Source organism: Brachycentrus maculatus, unplaced genomic scaffold (genome assembly GCF_059751285.1).
Source record: "Brachycentrus maculatus isolate JH-2025_06_01 unplaced genomic scaffold, ASM5975128v1 h1tg000297l, whole genome shotgun sequence".
NCBI classification, from domain to species: domain Eukaryota; kingdom Metazoa; phylum Arthropoda; class Insecta; order Trichoptera; family Brachycentridae; genus Brachycentrus; species Brachycentrus maculatus.
Window position 1 is genome coordinate 118167 of NW_028281048.1, and position 19334 is coordinate 137500.

General features: G+C 30.5%; 1 protein-coding gene across 1 annotated transcript in view; it reads right to left on the bottom strand.

Annotated features, from left to right (window-relative positions):
- Oamb (Octopamine receptor in mushroom bodies) overlaps window positions 1-4194 on the bottom strand; it is a 98547-nt gene extending 94353 nt beyond the window's left edge. The window contains exon 1 of the mRNA XM_088267471.1: window positions 3728-4194. Within this exon, the coding sequence (XP_088123597.1) occupies window positions 3728-3994 (267 nt within the window). The 5' untranslated portion in view covers window positions 3995-4194. The remainder of the gene's footprint in view (window positions 1-3727) is intronic.
- Between the last annotated feature and the right edge of the window lie 15140 nt (window positions 4195-19334).

Here is a 19334-nt window from a genome sequence, read left to right on the forward strand (position 1 = left end):
AAAAAATTGCTACTTTATTATTTGTGTGAAAGTCGTGTTAACCTTAATCCCATGTCCCAAAATGAGAAATAGAAAAAACTCACCGGGAATATTATATGTATATATGATTTATGTATGTAATATGTTATAAAATAAATAAATAAATAATAAAAAAAAATATTTTGAAAACCAAACAATTCACAGTTTTAGTGATGACTGTACGTTTTAAATTATTTACTAGTAGTACCCATTAGTGCACAGGGCACTTCTTCGTGTAATAGAAGTAGTGTTATATTGATCGTTAAACACGTGAAAGAAATGTGATCGGCATTGCGCTTCAGTTACCAGAGCAGAATAATATACATTTAAAAGTATTTTAATTAAAAATAACTTATATTTATTTGAACCCACTGGTATTACTATGGCGGTGGACAAAACAATCACATACCTAAGTTTAGTTATTGTATATAATCAATTTTTCTTCTATGATGTCAATAATTGGTAGTCACACCCTAGCTACCAAATGTAGGTAGAGACGGTACATTGCCTCTGATATTTGAAATAGCAATCTACTTGCTACCTTTCTATCTGAGAAAATCAAATCACGCGATTTATTTATAAGGAATCTAAAAAGAATGCGTCATGAAATCAACTCAAACGAAAACGTACGTGTATCGAAACCTTTTTTTTAAACGTTACCGACATTTTTTTTCATTTTTGTGTTTTGTGGAAATATAGAACATTTTTAATTTGAAAATCCACCACTGACACTTATCGGCACCCTATGGTGCATAGGGCACTGCATCAAATTGATGCAATGATTATTCGATTGTTTGTAATAAATTATCGAATATCGTATAATATAAAGGCATGATGATTAGTCCTGCGCTTCAGGTACCATTCCAGTAATAATAAATAAATATTAGGGAATCGAACCCGGGACTCCCAGTATGGTAGGCAAGTTTGTTAACTACTACACTACGGAGATGAACAATAGTATTACGTAAATAATTGTAAACAGTTGCTATATACGAACAGTTGAGGTACCACGCGTTGTGTAAGTAGTATTTATCATTATTTTTTAACTACAATCTTTTTCTTCTTTTATTAACTCTTATCCGTACCCAATGGTGCATTGGACACTGCATCGTATTGACGCGGTATTATCCTGATATTAACTTACACGAAGGCAAGGTGATCACTCCTGCGCTTCAGGAACTAGTCCAGGGTTGTATTAAATAAACATTAGAGTGTAAGTAAAATTACTAATATTCATTTTCAACCCTCCCTGGGAATCGAACCCGGGACCTCCAGCATGGTAGCTAAACACGCTCAGCATTACATCACGGAGGCGTGCAGTTCTTTGTGTTTCTTTTTTGTACTAACTTTTGTAACTCCAATAGGTTCAAACTTTATAAAACAAAACAATTTTGTTTTAACCACTTTTTTATTAGTACACTTGATCCAACCGGTTTCGACAAGAACCTTGTCAACATCAGGGTTTGTGTACTAAATTCTAAAATATAGAAATACTCATAGTTAATTACCCATACCTTACCAAAAACTTCCATGCACTCCGTACACCATTTGAAAATATGATTTAAAAAAAATAATAAAAAAACCAATAGGCTCATTTTATAATGTTTTGAATATTGAAAGCATTAACTTTGTGGATCATATTGATATATTATTTCGAGAAATAAAAATACTTTGTGTTCTGATCCACTCACATTTTTATTAACCAACTAGTTTCGGCAATAACCTGTTGCCCTCTTCAGGGTTACAATAAGGGTTAGTAATAAATGTAACCCTGAAGAGGGCAACAGGTTATTGCCGAAACTAGTTGGTTAATAAAAATGTGAGTGGATCAGAACACAAAGTATTTTTATTTCTCGAAATAATATATCATTTTATAATCATTATCTCAAAAATATCATAGACATAAATTACATATTTTAATTATCACAAACCATTTTTATTAGTATCATTAATTGAAGTTCCTAACAATGACAGTATAAATATTGAAAAATCTGAAAAAAAATTGCAAATTTTGTATTGTAGAATTTATTTTGAAATGCTCTTTCTCCCCGCCTTTCACAATGAATCTCACTTATTCTGTACAGTGCTGGACGAGCAATTTTTAACCATTTTTTATTTTGTTTAAATTACAGTTTTAAAGATTTAACTCGATTTCACAGCTGTAAGTACAATTTAATTAAAGTTCTGGTTTGTTTAAGTAATTAATTAATAAAATGGCATTCGTTTCAATGTTTAAACTTCGGCAAAGTTTCGAGATTTATATTTCCAATTAAGAAATTGAACCGGGTTTTATGAATAGGGCCGTGATTAACTTGTATAACTAGTTTATCATTTTAAATTAAATATTTAAAACAACCCTTTCAGGTATCTGTGAATAAATTAAATCTCAATTTCTCACATTGGTAAAATGAAAGCAAATTTAGAAATTGGGGATGATATTTTAAATGAATTCGTAAACAGGTTTTGTGAATTGATTAGTCTTAAATAAAAACTCCGTAAAATATTATTAGAGAAACAAAAGTAGGAATAAAAATGAATGAAGTAATAATAAAAACTTGATTATTCATATAATTTAAAATGTAATCATATAATATCTTGATTATTCATATAATTTAAATGTAATCCAAAATAATGGTTTTTGAAAGAGAAGAATGTAGATCTGAGTGTGAAATATTGGTAAACGGAGAGATTTTGGAACAGATAGATGATTACGTATATTTGGGTAGTATGTTTTCTAGGGATGGAAAGATTGATAAAGACATAGAAAGGAGAGTGAATGCTGGGAACAAAGTTAATGGTGCTCTGAAATCAGTTATAGCAAATAAGAACCTATCAGCGGAAGCTAAACTGGCAGTACACAACGGAGTCCTGGTTCCAACTCTAATGTATGGAAGTGAAACATGGAGTTGGCAAAAGAAGGATGAAAGTAAACTGAATGCAGTCGAAATGCGATCACTCAGAAGAATGTGCGACAAAACGATGTATTATAGATGTGCGAATGGTGAAATAAGGAAGGAATGTAAAGCTGAGATAAGCATTATCGATAAAATTAAGAAAGTTGTGTTGAGATGGTTTGGACATGTAGAGCGAATGAGTGAGGAAAGAACGGTAAAACAAATTTATGAGGCGAATGTAAGTGGAAAAAAGAGCAGAGGAAGACCGAGAAAAACATGGCACGATCAGGTATGCCAAATACTTGAAAGTAGTCAGGTTAAGAGTCGTAACAATCGGCGGGTATGTATGAGTAGATGCATGAACGTGGAAGAGGCGAAGAATGTTTGCAAAGACAGAGTGGTGTGGCGTCCTATGCTCTCTGCCTACCCCTGCGGGGAAGCGGCGTGATGGTTAGTTAGTTAGTTTTTTTTTAATGTTAACATTTTGTTCAAAATCTAAAAATTGAAGGATTGCTTTGAAATTGTGACAGAACGTGGATTCGATTTATATCCTGTATTTTTATATTTTGTATTTTTACCTTATTTTATTTAATTAGTACCTACATTAATCCTGTATACTATAAAATATATCCTCTATTTTTTTAATAAACCTTGTTTTTCCCAGTGCGACGCATGGCGACATCTGGTGGTAGATTTGCGCGATCTGCTTTACCGACTGTCACAATATTGAAAGTCGGTACTATATGTAGGTACTTAGTAAAATCTATAAAACCTAAGTATTTTATTACATTTATATACATATATATTTTATTTACCTTAAAAACTTCCCACGTGGCCGAGAAGGGGAGAACCGCGAGGCCTACCAGGAGATCAGCAACAGCTAGGGATACGATGAAGAGGTTCGTGACACTCCTCAGCTTGGAGGAGCAGAACACTGCAGCGATCACCAGGCAGTTTCCCACTATGACCAGCACGTTGATGATGGCCAGCACGCCCAAGCTCGCCAGGGAGGCAGGGTCGGTCCAGTTCACCGAATCCCGCAAGGCCGCGCAAGCCGTTTCGTTTAAGAAATTGTCCATCATATAACGTATGAGGTTATTCTACGCGAATTGCGTTTATCATCATCGTTTATCGTAAAACAGCGTTCAACATCATCACTTTGATGAATATCAAAATATCGATGAATATCACGCGTCGTTTTCAATATCACATATACGCTAAATACATTTATTTTGCTTTTTAATCATAATCACAATCACGATTTTTTTTTAACGCATACACAGTTATTAGGAAAAGTTTATCGTACGAATTTGTCACTATTGACTGCAAACACCGTTTTTTTAGACCATAATATTAAACGTCTGAATATTGTTTGTCGTTTTCAATTAACGCATAATTTACAGTTATCAACCCGATTTTTTCACACAAACGCTGATAAATCATATATATCGTAATAAATTTTCACTTTTGAACGGCAAACGCCGATGTTTTTTTAAACCACAGTATTTGACGTTTAAATATCTTTTACTGTTTTAAAATTAAACATAGTTTAAAGTGGTCACTTTGATCTTTTAAAACTCAAAATCCGAATTAGATAAGCAGTCGTCGATTGTCTTTAAAAATTTGTCTACTTTTGGTATTTAAAAATAATCCTTTGTAGTCCCAAAAACTTTGATTATTTGACATAAATTTGATATTTGATATTCATATATCGTTTTTTCCTTTATATTTTTATGATTAGAGAATGTGGTTATGATATATTGTGATTATAATAACGCTTGTGGCAATATTTGATTCAAACGCGGATTATAGGTTTATGATATCCATCAGAGAGCGTTAACAAAAATATTTCAATGAATATTTCAAAAGACAATTTATAGATTTTAACTGTATATTAAGGTAAATAACGTGTATGGAAGGTATCGTAAGGCAATCACGAGAATGTTATAGTTTTTATTTATTTCATAGTAAATAACTTTTTTTTATTTTTTCATTTGCGAGACTAATTTATTTTTACACAATATTAAATTTAACACTCTTTTTAATAGTTGAAACCATACGTAAAGCGTATGAGAGATGTTTAAACTATTCACAATTCACAAACAATATGTTTATACAATTTATATGACTATTTTAGACACCAATAGAGTAAATTCATTATTAAACAGTTAAAATTACAGAAAAAAATTTACACCCGTATAAATTTAGGCAAACACTTATTTAATTTTGACACAGTTCATTGAAATTCTAAAATACTTTTAACTATCGTCGAATATATTTATATTCTGAATTACTTTTTAAGCGCATTTGTTTTCCAGACACAAATTTATTTTATTTACAAACATATTAAAATTTAAATAATTTGTTTATTATAACTATGACTCAAATTTGCTATTGTTAATTATTATAATACGTACTATTTTTCATATAAAAATAAACTTATTTTATTAAATTAACTTTATTTCAAAAGATATACAAGTTTGTGGATTAATTTTTATTTTTATAAATTTTTTTACTATTTTTTTATTATCAATACGTACGCAATAACGAACTGTTACAGTTTTTTTATGGATTTTTTTCAGGGTGGTATTTTGCTGAAACCATGTGAATATTCTTTAATTTTTCTTTCAGTTATTTTCACATATGTATCCATTATCGCTTTCGGTAACACTTTCCTTTACTGTCAGATTCATTATAAAGTTCGCATTTTAGTATATTTTTCCAAAAGACGACATTTCTAGGACGAACTATTATCTCCACATTCTCAATTACTGATGTCCATTCTTTGTTAATTGGATTTCTGCCCCATTCTCTGATGTGTGGAAATCTGTAACGAGAAAAGTAAATATTCTTTAGAAATCATAATTAATCCGTGAGAAAAAAGATAAAAAGGATGTAGCCGTCATTGAAATATCAGACTCACATACAATTGGGAAAATGTTAATAATTACTTGAATGTTTTTCGCAGATACTTTGTGGCACATTTTATAAACTTTATAAAATTAAAAAACTTTTTCTAACCACTTTTTCATTATTAATACACTTTTTAACCTACCAGTTTCGACAAGAACCTTGTCATCATCAGGGTTTATTAAATTCTAAAACTTTAAAAACAAGTTTTTGGTAAGGAAATGTAATTGAGTATTTTAATGTTTTAGAATTAAAAAAAAACCTGATGATGACAAGGTTCTTGTCGAAAGCAGTAGGTTAAAAAGTGTACTAATAATAAAAAAACGTGGTTAAAACAAAGTTGTTCAGTTTTATAAATGTTAATAAACTTATAACAAAAATATCAGCGAAAGCTAAACTGGCAGCACACAATAGGGTGTATGGAAGTGAAGCATGGAGTTGGCTAAAGAATGATGGAAGTAGACTGAATGCCGGCAAAACGATGTATGATAGATGTTCGAATAAAAGGAATGAATGCAAGGCTGAGAAAAGCATTATCAATAAAATTAATAAAATGTGTTGAGATCTTTTGGGTTGGTGAATCGAATGAGTGAAAAAAGGATAGTTTAACAAATTATGAGGCAAATCTAGTTAGTAATAGAAGCAGAGGAAGGCCGAGGAAAACTAAGCACGATCGAGTATTTCAAAAACTTGAAATCTGTCAAGTCATGAGTTGGAATAATCGGCGTGTATGAATTAAAGATGTATAAAAGTGGAAGAGGCGAAGATTGTGTGGAAAAACAGATTGGTGTGGCGTTTTTTCTTCTCTACCTACACCGCAACGTTAGTTAATTTACTCGTAATAAAAAAATAAAAATACGGATAAATTGATTCTAGCGACCCTTAGTTAGGTATGTTGACAATTCGAATAGATTTTCACATTTAAATATGAATGAAAATGCTTATAAACTTTACACATATGAGCTGTGAGGATATTATTTATGAACTAACGCAGAAATGTGGCTTATAAAACCAATGAGAGATCGTTATCCCAGCTAAGTTTAAAGTTTTCCTTATTCCGTTACAGAAATTGATTTACTTATATATTTGTATATATATGTTAAATAATGCACTGAATTTCAATATCATAAATTTTCCTAATTATTTTCCCATTAATGGGAAGGATTTGTCCATCCATCTAACGTGAATAATTAAATTTACGTTTTAAAGTGCCCGCTTAAATCGAATACGTGATACGCCTTGAAATGTGTTTTTATGCAATCTGCAGAGCAGGTGTGACTCAACTGTAGCAGATTGTAGATTCACAGGCGCTACTGGGAATAGTGTACTTTGTATTATTTATATGCAAGGAATATGCTTAGATTCTGATTTATGGTTTAGCGGTTTGAGCGTGTGCATGTTTTATGAATACACATATTTTTATTTCTTGATATTTTATGCACGATTTTTTTATGTATACATTACATACTGAACATTTTAAAATAAGATGAGAGTGGAATGTATTATATTTGATGGCATACAGATGATGTAAATGAAAGATTCGGGGCCATGGAAAAAACTACCGTTTAGAAGAAAAAAAGGAGGAGAAAAACATACACTCTTTTTTGTACATGTTTTTATTAGCTAAGGCAAATAAACCTATCTGAATTTAACAGGGGGATTAAAATCCCCCATGTGAATTTGAATTTTGATTCGATAATTTAGGATTATTTTATTTATTGACATTTTAACATAGATAAAGAAGAATATGGAAGTCTGGGGATTTATTCCATATTCTTCTTCATCTTTGTTGAGATGTCTAAAAAAACAAGAAAAGTCATAACTCGTTAGGGATGGAAGATTTTAAAAAAATATCTAAAAATCTGATTGAACATATATAAATAATACGTTTTCTACTCAAAAACCTCATTCATATTATTTTTTGATATCTCATAAATGCTGAAAAAGAGTATGGAGGTCTGGGCATTAATCAAAGGCTGGCTTTAAACCAGCCTATGACGATCGTCAGCCCTGCAAATACCCAGACTTCCATATTCTTCTTCATCTTTGATGACATGTGAAAAACTAATATGAAAAATAACTCCTATAATTTGAGAAAATCCAGAAAATCCAAAAATAACTCCTATAATTTGAGAAGTATTTGGATACATTCAAAATGTTGCAAAAACCTCATTCATTATCCAACGTCAATATTACGTTTTGTTTAAGTTAGTAAGCAAAGAGCCTCTCTTCTGTAAACGGTCGTCATATTAATAGTCGACTGAAATGCCAATATGGAAATAAACCATTCACATATCACAAGGTTACTTTTCAGCTTCATCCCCTGTCGTTGGGGAGTCTAATTTGAGATTAAGGCTCCCATTTCATAGACAAATAATGCCTCTTGTCTGACTCGGGGTAGCTATTTATTTTGCTCGACTAAATGTACCGCCATTAAGCGTGCTGTGTGTACCGTAACTGCGCTGTCATTTAAATGATAAACGAGCCCTTGTAATATTTCCTTTGTTATAATTAAGATATAACATACATACTTACATGCACGCTTAAGTTAAATAAACCTATCTACGTAAGTGCCTATTCACATTAGTGTTTCAGTGTTTCCGTCGTAGGTTTGTAATGAAAATTGTGTTCCTGTAAAGATTGTATTTATTGCATTTCCTGTTATATACACAATCGAAATATATATATATATATATATATATATATATATATATATATATATATATATATATATATATATATATATATATATATATATATATATATATATATATATATATATATATATATATATATATATATATATATATATATATATATATATATATATATATATATATATATATATATATATATATATATATATTATATATATATATATATATATATATATATATATATATATATATATATATATATATATATATATAAATATATATATATATATATATATATATATATATATATATATATATATATATATATATATATATATATATATATTTATATATATATATATATATATATATATATATTTATATATATATATATATATATATATATATATATATATATATAAATATATATTTATATATATATACACATATGCTACGTCAAGACACTGATACAAGTTTTTTTATACTAGATCTTATACGAGAACGGTTATGCAACCACGAGTACCCTAGATATTAATTGCAAGAGCTTCGTCTTTTCTTTTGGAGAGGAACAGCGTTAAAAGTCCTAATTTATGTTAAAAGTAGAAAAAAATGTCTAGAAAATGAATTAAATTTTAATATTTATTGTTACTATGTACAAATATTTTATGTGTGAACTCTTAAAAAATATAAATTTATTTAAACGTATAAATTTATGTTATTGGCGGTATGTTTAATAACATCTACCGGGAGCATTTGAATAATATTATTTGTGATTTTATGAAACCCTCAAATTTACGGAAAGAGTCTGATTAAATTTCGCAAACGTTCATATCAAATCTCTTCATGTAAAATTCATGAATTTGTTCAAATTTATTATTTTAATTAAACTTTCAGGCATTCGTGGTTGAGCATGGTAAAGAAAAGTAAATCTCTTGAAATGATCCCGCATTAAATAAGACCCTAAACAAGGCAACAACTTAAACAAAACTATCCAATCGAAATTTGTTTTCGTGCTCTTCCGTCTCAACGTTTACGTTGAAAAAGCTTATGAACACTTTCGAAGGCTTTCACGCGATCCTCGAAGCGTAGTCAATTTTGTAATCATCAATTCTTGAATATATTTTGTTGCACGATTTAATTCGGTGCGATTTTCTTACAACAATATCGAACAATGATTAAAGAAAACACTTGTTTTTTACCACATGAGTTTTATTATAGACTACATGTTTCAGAAGTTAAACTTCCATCATTTAGGTCTGTATAATAACTTAATAGTTATTATACAGACCTGAATGATGAAGTTTAACTTCTGAAACATGTAGTCTATAATAAAACTCAAGTGGTAAAAAACAAGTGTTTTCTTTAATCATTTTAACATATCTTACCACAAAGTTAATGCCGAAACAATAAATAAAATATCGAACAATTTATGTTTAGTGCTTTTTTATGAATTTCTATAAATGATTTCTTTTAAATTAAACGATTTTTTGCTTGACACTAAGAATAACTGAATAATGGTCAAATAGAACAATTTAATTATTTATTGATTCAACATTAACTTTGTGGAATGACATGATTATTTTATTAAAATTATACACTTGAATAATCCACTTAATCGAGTTTTATTTTTATTAACGACAAGTTTCGAAAACGACAATTGTTTTCATCTTCTGGTACAAATTAAAACTTTATTTGTACCAGAAGATGAAAACAATTGTCGTTTTCGAAACCAGTCGTAAATAAAAATTAAACTGGATTGTGTTTAATTTTAATAAAAGAACAATATAAAAAAATATATCTCAACATTGATACAAAATATAAGTTTTTTATTGACATTTCTTGGTTGAACTACATTTTTTATAATAAAATAACAACCATTAAATTTTTTCCCCTATAAATGATATCATCACTATAACACTATGACAACACTCAACTAGACAAGACTCACTACTCGGATGATGTCAGTTACGACCAAAACCTGGTCACTGGTGAAATAAAATTCATGTGGAAAAAACTATAAAGCTAACTAACTAACTAACTTACCATCACGCCACTTCCCCGCAGGGGTAGGCAGAGAGAATAGAACGCCACACCACTCTATCTTTGCAAACATTTTTCGCCTCTTCCACGTTCATGCATCTACTCATACACACCCGCCGATTGTTACGACTCCTAACCTGACCACTTTCATGTATTTGGCATACCTGATCGTGCCATGTTTTTCTCGGTCTTCCTCTGCTCTTTTTTCCACTTACATTCGCCTTATAAATTTGTTTTACCGTGCTTTCCTCACTCATTCGTTCTACATGTCCAAACCATCTCAACACAACTTTCTTAATTTTATCGATAATGGTTATCTCAGCTTTGCATTCCTTCCTTATAAAGCGGTTATTTTAATATGTAAAAGACATTTTTTTTTTTTAAATCGACTACAGTAATCTGTAATATCTTCTTCTTCGTGGGTTACAATCTTTATGATGATTGGTTTGTTAAAACGAGAAGTTTAATTATCTCAACGGAAATTATTTACCGCTAATGAGAATAATTTTTCAGAATTCATCTTTTCAATTTATATATTAAATACTAACATTAATCAAGAATTTTTTGAGCATACAAAATTGTATTTTATTGTTTAAAAAACATATAAAAGTAAATTTTGTGACGATTGTTTTGCCTAGTTATGGCATTTTCGAACGACATTTGTTTTAAAATGCAACAAGGCCATAACAAGGTGAAACAATCGTCACAAAATTTATATTAGTGAGTTTTTTAACAATAAAATATAATTTAGTAGTCTCAAAAAATCAGTGTTTGATTTAAACATTTGATATATTAATTAAAATGGAGTTCTGAAAATTAAAAGCCAAGTCTATAAATAAATTCATGGTTTCAACAACACACGCCACCAAAAATATCCTGAATATAGGAAGATGATATAAAATGTACCTTTAATACTACGTAACGCTACGACGCGTTCTGGGAATATATTATGAAAATAGTAGGAATATGAAATGAATGGGTTTCTGGGATCTGCGACTCAGTAATATACGGGAGAAAGTAAGCGTGATATTTAATTGTTGAAACTTTTAATATATGTTTGGTTTTTAATGACGATTCTTAAATTAACTTTGTTATGAAATCACTATATATTTTTTAAAACATTATAATAAAATCAACCGGTTTCGAAGCCACAGCTTCTACATAACTTTTCAATACACTATCTACATAACAAAAAATATATTTACCATCTAAAATATACCTCACATACTAATAAAAGATTTTCTGCTCAATAAAAAGCACCGGATGGTGCATAGGGCACTGCATCATATAAATGCAATGTTTTTTTGATCGTTAACACATGAAGGAAATGGAAACATCTCACATCTCACCAATAGATGTCTCTAGTGAAGTTCTAATGATTCAAGAACAACGTTTCGAAATTGGTTCGTATATATAGAACTTCCGAGAATTTGAATAGTGTGGTTGTCTATAATGGGTAGAATTGGTGAATGTTACACAAATTTATTATCTTTGAGCAGAGACAGGATGGAAACAGTTGATATTTTTTATTTACTTATATTTACAGATCAAGGCCTCAAGGTGGCGTTAAAACTACATTATAACTAGATGTAACTTGATTTTTACAAGTAAAAAATGCAAACTTACTACCACACCACTTCCCGCAGGGGTAACCAGACAGAATAGAACGCTCCACCATCCTATCTTTCAAAACATTCTTCGTCTCTTCCACATTCATGCGTATCCATATACACACCCTTCGATTATTCTGACTCGTTCTATTCATTCTAGGTGTAAAGAACATCTCAATAGTCATTTCTTAATTCATTCGATAATACTTATCTCAGCCTTGCATTCATTCCTCATTTTATCATTCAAACATCTATTTTACTTAGCACACCTATTATTATTTCAAATTAAATAATGAATTGACTTATTCTAATATAATTCTGAACAAAGGAAATTGGAATCATAAATCCGAATAGAATATGCAGGGATATATTCAAAAGACAAATTTCTCATATCAATGCATGCATTTACATAAATTAATAATAAAATTCTGTAAAATATGTGGTTTTCGGAATATATGGCATAATAACATATTAATTTATCCACAAAATAGAATACAAATCAATTCTTACGAAAGTGTGTTGTGGCAGAAATTATTAATTATTTTGTTAATTTAAAAAGTTAATGAGTAAAAAACAGTAATTTAATTTAAAAAATGAGCAAGTTTTTTTTTCCCATTTTCGTTAATGATAATAATAAGTCACTTAGTCAGCCACAATAGTTCAACAAAACATTTTTTTATAGTGAAATTAAAATTAATAATAAAACCCTTATCCGGCACTGCTTTATATAAATGCAGTGTTATCTTGATCGTTTACACATGAAGGAAAGGTGATAAGCCCTCCGCTTCAGGTCCCAGTCCAGGGCAATATTGAATAAATATTACAGTGAAAAAATCACTTATATTTATTTGAACCCCCCTGGGAATCGAACCCGGGATCTCCAGAATGGTAGCCGAGAGTGCTGACCATTACACTATGGAGGCGGACGAAATTAAAATTACCATACTTAATAAATAATAAAAGAACAGCGAAAGAACAAAAAGGTTTTTGAAGAATTGTTTAATATTGAGAGGTTGGATTGATTTAAAAAAGTAATGAACGATTGTTTTCTTCTAATAAATTGACTCGGCATTTGTGGTAAAATGTATCCATTTTAAATTTATGTTTTACTCGGTAAATGACACTTTTTTTATAATCTATTGTGACATGTTTTTTGATACATAACGCATACAGTGTTTAATAATTATGCGGAATTCTTTAAAACACGTGTCGGGATAAATTTTTAGAAAAAGAGGCATTAACCATGAAAAACTGTCTTAAACTATTAGACAGAGAATTCCATTAACAAAATAAACTGATTTAAATTAGAGCCATTACTAAATTCCACCCTTTACACTCATAAAATATTTCGCGATGGTGTATTTTATTTTCGACCAGATTAAAATGTTTTCCTCTTCATAATATCATTCTATCATAGCTTTGTTTACCATTGACTAATATTTACGTCATCAATTTAATCGCCCTGATAGGATTTCAGAATGTAAATAACTGATATATCGAAACAAAGGGTTGTTTTTCCCACCCCGTCAGTGCGCTACAAAGGATGCTACACTTTTTGTATTAACTCCGTTTTAATTGGAAAAAAACGACACGATTTAATATGAGACGCCTTTTGTCTCGGAGCCGAGAGAAATAACAATGTAATTTATATTCTTTTGAGGGGTTTAGTAGGAAAAAAACATGAATCCTGAAAAGTATAAAATAATAATAATAAAACCCTTATCCGCACCCCGATGATGCATAGGGCACTGTGTCATATAAACGCAGTGTTATCTTGATCGTTTACACATGAAGGAAAGGTGATCAGGTCTCCGCTTCAGGTACCAGTCCATGGTAGTATTGAATAAATATTACAGTGAATAAATCACTCATATTTATTTTACCCTCCTTGGGAATCGAACCCGGGACCTCCAGAACGGTAGCCGAGCGTGGTGACCATTACACTACGGAGGCGGACGGCGGAGGAGGCGGATGAAAAGTATAGTGTGATTTAATTTTTTATCTATGTATTATACAGTATATAGTCGCCCTATTGGCTAACTATTCTAACCGACACTTACATAAGGAACAGTCGAACTGAGATTTTTTTCTGTCCGCCTCCGTAGTGTAACGGCTCGGCTACCGTTCTGGAGGTCCCGAGTTCAAATCCCAGGGAGGGATCAAATTAATAAACGTGAGTTTTTCACTGCGGGGTAATATTGAATAAATATTCGAGTGAAAAATCACTTATGTCTGTTTGACTCCCCCCTGGCAATCGAACCCGGGACATCCAGTGCGGTAGCTGAGTGAGCTAACCATTGCACTAGGCAGACGAACAAAAGTATGAAAAGAAAAAATATATTATAAGATATTCAAAAAATTTAAACATATAGGAAAGTTTGAACTATCGGGATTTTATGTAAAAATAAAACTTTTTTATAAAATAAAGATTTTCCGAAGTGTTTTCATAAAACGGGACCCAAGAAACATAATTGTTGAATGTTTTATAATCCGTGCGCCCAAGCTCGAAAGGAAAATATTTCCCTGATCTTAGTACACAGATAAATGCCGGAATTTAAGCTTCAATAAGGGTGATTTTTCTTCGAAAAGAATGAGGGTCACTCTTTATTTATTACTCTTAAATTCTCAAACTCTTTGATCTTAGAAAAACGACTGGTTAAAATATTTTCGTACTTATTTCTAAGTACGCACTCAGCGCTTTAAGACTTTTCATAAAACACAATTAATAAGGGTTGATGTACTTGATAGGGCAATTTGTATATATACGTTTATACGTTTACCCACCCCTAGGTTTGGATAATGTGACAAGTGGAAAAATCAGCGATTCATATAAATAAAAAATGATTTTGATGTATTTATTGACAATTTTTTTATTATTTTGTTTGCTTAGATTTTCATCGATTGTAATGCCTATACTCGTACAATAAATAAACATAATATAATTTAAAAAACAACAACCCGTGCAATGATGTTGCACGTGCATTGTTCAATATATTAGTCACGGTATTCGTGTTTTATTTAACCCTTCGTTGCATGACTTTTTCAATTTTAATTTAAATAATTTAAGAAAAAAGAACGAAAAACATTTAACACGGAAAAATCTATAAAATACTTATGTATCAAATTTGCAGCAACATGCAATGGTATAATATATTACGTATTTTGAGATATTGATATAGTTTTAACTTTTGGCTATGTAACAAATTTGATACACGATTCAGCGAAGGGTTAATTATAAGCTTTGATTAGTGACGTGTTGATTTAATGTTAATATCTTTTAAAAATATGTAAAATAATAAAATATTTTTTTATTGATTAGAACTCAATTTTTTGAGTTTTTTGAGTTGAAAAATACCCACAAAAATTAATATTGTAACAATTTTTCGCCTAGTTCGTTTGAAAAAGCCATAGCTTTTTCAAACGAATGTGAAGATTCAATGAATTGACGGTCCTTATGTAGCTGTTTTTGTCCGCCTCCGTAGTGTAATGGTCAGCACGCTTGGCTACCGTTCTGGAGTTCCCGGGTTCGATTCCCAAGGGGGGTAAAATAAATAAAAGTGATTTTTTCACTGTAATATTTATTCAATATAACCATGGACTGGTACCTGAAGCGGAGGGCTGATCACCTTTCCTTCATGTGTAAAAACGATCAAGATAAAACTGCGTTTATATGACACAGTGCCCTATGCACCATTCGGGTGCTAAGGGTTTTATTATTATTTTTATTATATGTAGCTGTACAATTCTAGGTGGTTAACTAATAGTTTTAACATGTGCAGTAATAACTTATGGGAGACATCGATAGTTAATGGGGGGTGTAGGTACGTACACCCATATTTATTTTTTAGGAAAGGAAGAATCTATTGACATGGCGATTTGTGAGAGAATAAATCTTCATTTAATCTTTGTTTAATCTTAACATTCGTTTGAAAATGTCATAAATAGGCGAAAACATTTTCACAATATTATTTTTTATGTGTTTTCAAAAATAATAAAACTTAGTAGACTCAAAAAACTGTTTTTTAACTGTAAAATATGTACATAAATTAATTTTAAATATTTTGTGTACTTAAAGCATTGCTAACATTGTGGTATGGTAATATAATACTCTCCTTATTAATCATAATTCATTTTGTTTAACACAACTAAAAAATACCACTACACGAAAACCGGTTTTGGCACAACCATTGCATCATCAGATAAACTGTAGATCAATGTAATATTGTAGATCAATGTAATATTAAGTTTCTCGTATTTATATAAACCAAAAAAAAAAACAAAATTAATGTTATAATTTATATTTGAAGCACTAAATTTATGATTTTCCATTTTAAAATTAAAATGTAACATTGTTTTAAAATCACTTTAAATATTTTATTATAACATAATTATAATGTCTGCCGGTTTCGAAGCTAACCGCTTCTTTATCAAGACTGATTAATACTTAGTTTGAATCAGTCTTGATAAAGAAGCGGTTAGTTTCGAAACCGGTAGACATGAAGCCGTGTTTTTAAGTGGTACTACACCAAGTTAACTATCAATGATAAAAATAGTAAAAATAAAATATTTGTGAAACACACTTTTTTGAGTTAATTTATGTAAAATTAGTTTTCATGTTATTTTTTGACATCTCATGAAAGATGAAGAAGAATATGGAAGTCTAGGCATTTACGGGGCTGACGACTGTCATAGATAATGACGTCTTTGACGGTCGTCAGCCCCGCAAATGTCCAGACTTCCATATTCTTCTTCATCTTTGATGATATGTAAAAAAATAATACGAAAAATACTCCTACAATTAGAGATAATCCAGATTTGTGAACAAGTTTTTGGACACACTCTTAATGTTGTAAAATTAGTTTCGCGGACTATTTCGCGGATGTTATCATCATCAGGTGAAAATACAATAAATGTATTTTCACCTGATTTTCACCTCCTGTCGATGAAATAATGTAAATCTGAATAAGAGACCATTCTAGCAGTATAACAGTTTGGCTTTTTATCCTCTCTATCTACCATCTGGCAGAAATGGGTTGAGGGCAGTAGAACCATTAGCAGATTTGATCTTATGACGCATTTTTATTTCTTACCTTTTAAAATCGCCAGGGGATACATTTTTTTTAAATATTTTGAAATATCAGTCCTCCAGTCTAAAAGCATTTTGAAATTTCCTGAATACGCGGGTTGTTAATATATTTATCTCAGCTTCACTCGGGGGAAATTATCACTTTATGGCTTTTCATCAATTCAACCTGGAAAGAGTGGGATTCCGTTACGTTTCTTATTGGGCAGATATTTAAATTGGTCGGTTTAATGAAAAGGATGTTTTATTTTCACCATCCCTGTGGAATCATTTGCGTTTAACAACGAAAAAAAAGTGTATTATTTCATTGAACACACACCAAATTCGAGTAGGGTAGACTGGGTACGGTTGAAACAATTTTGCTTATATTGTCCATAGAATTGTTCTTAACAAGTCAAGCGATGATGAAGATGCATTAAATACAAGAGTAAGTTTCTGTCTACTAATGGGAAGTATTATTTCAGTACCCGGTGTGTTATTTTTAGTGGCAGATCAAATTTAAAAAATATATCCGATTTGTTTCAACCGTCCCCATACCAGGGGCAGTTGAAACAGTGATTGGGGTCAGTTGAAACACACGCAAATAAATCAATATTTAATATTGTAAGACGTTTTATTCATTATTTATGTTTGTTTTATAAATAATTATGGCACCGCATGACAATATTAATCAGTCTACAGATATGTAATGAACAAAATAAAACTAAAAACAATGGCATTTAAAAAAAAAACAAATCGAACGAAAATAATCTGTAAATAAACTAAAAGGAAACACTTCTTTCATTTTGATTAGTCATAAATCAAGCGAAAATCTAGCTTTGGGATCATTCCGAGTCGCAATTGTGGCAAACATAGCTAAGACCACCTTTTGTGCAGTCTTCTTGAGTCCACAGTTTACAAGTAGTGCACTGTATCCACTTTTCACCGGATTTGCTCTCTGAATACAGTGACAGACAAACAAGACAATAGCACTCGATGATTCCTGTTGCGTATTATGATTATTTTTCCTTTAACGATCCTTCTACTTTTTCCTCCATCCAATGTTTTCTTGACTTACTTAGTTTTCATCCGTTTCAACCTTATTTCATGTTCCTTTCTTATCTCTTCTTTCTCTGTTTATTTTAGTAGCAAGTATTTTGCAAGCGCCTGCTCCTGCTCTTTATTAAAAACTTCGTTGTGGGGTTCATATCCCATTTTCTTCTTCACCAGATGCATCTTGCTTTCGTATATATATATAATGAGCGAACAGTGGTTTAATCCATGCTTCTCCGCCGCTTTTCGCAGTGAATCTCCTGCTTTAACTTCCTCATAAGTGTATGTATACCCCGACAAGTCGACCTTCCCTCTCGAAGTCTTTCTTGCGCGTACTCTCGGCATCAAGAAAACAGGAAAACTGAAAAAACATGTTGTTTCAACCGTACCCACAAAAAATGTTTCAACCGTCCCCAACCCCTCCTTTAGGTGGAAAACAGAAAATAGTAATGTTAACAATAATGGCACATTAAAACTAATCACTATATCGTGTTCTACAAGCTTCATTTCAAACACGAAATCATACTCAATAGTATCGTTTCAATAGAAACCGTAATAAAAGGAAAACTCTCGGAACAAAAATACTTACTTTTGGTTATCAAAATACAATAAGACCTCCTACAAGCAACTGCACCGTGCGGCGAGCGATGCAACACTGATATTCGTGTTTGAACTTGTTGTCCGCTTTGTTCGTCCCTTGGACCCTTCACCCTACCGCATACGGTTTGCAAGATATTTGCTCTGTTTCAACCGTCCTTTGTTTCAACCGTACCCAGTCTACCCTACATTCGTACTTTTTTGTTGTACCTACAAAAAGTCGAACCGTTTGCGTCAGAGAAAGGAGTATAAATATATATATATATATATATATATATATATATATATATATATATATATATATATATATATATATATATATATATATATAGATATATATATATATATATATATATATATATATATATATATATATATATATACATATATATATATATATATATATATATATATATATATATATATATATATATATATATATATATATATATATATATATATATATATATATATATATATATATATATATATA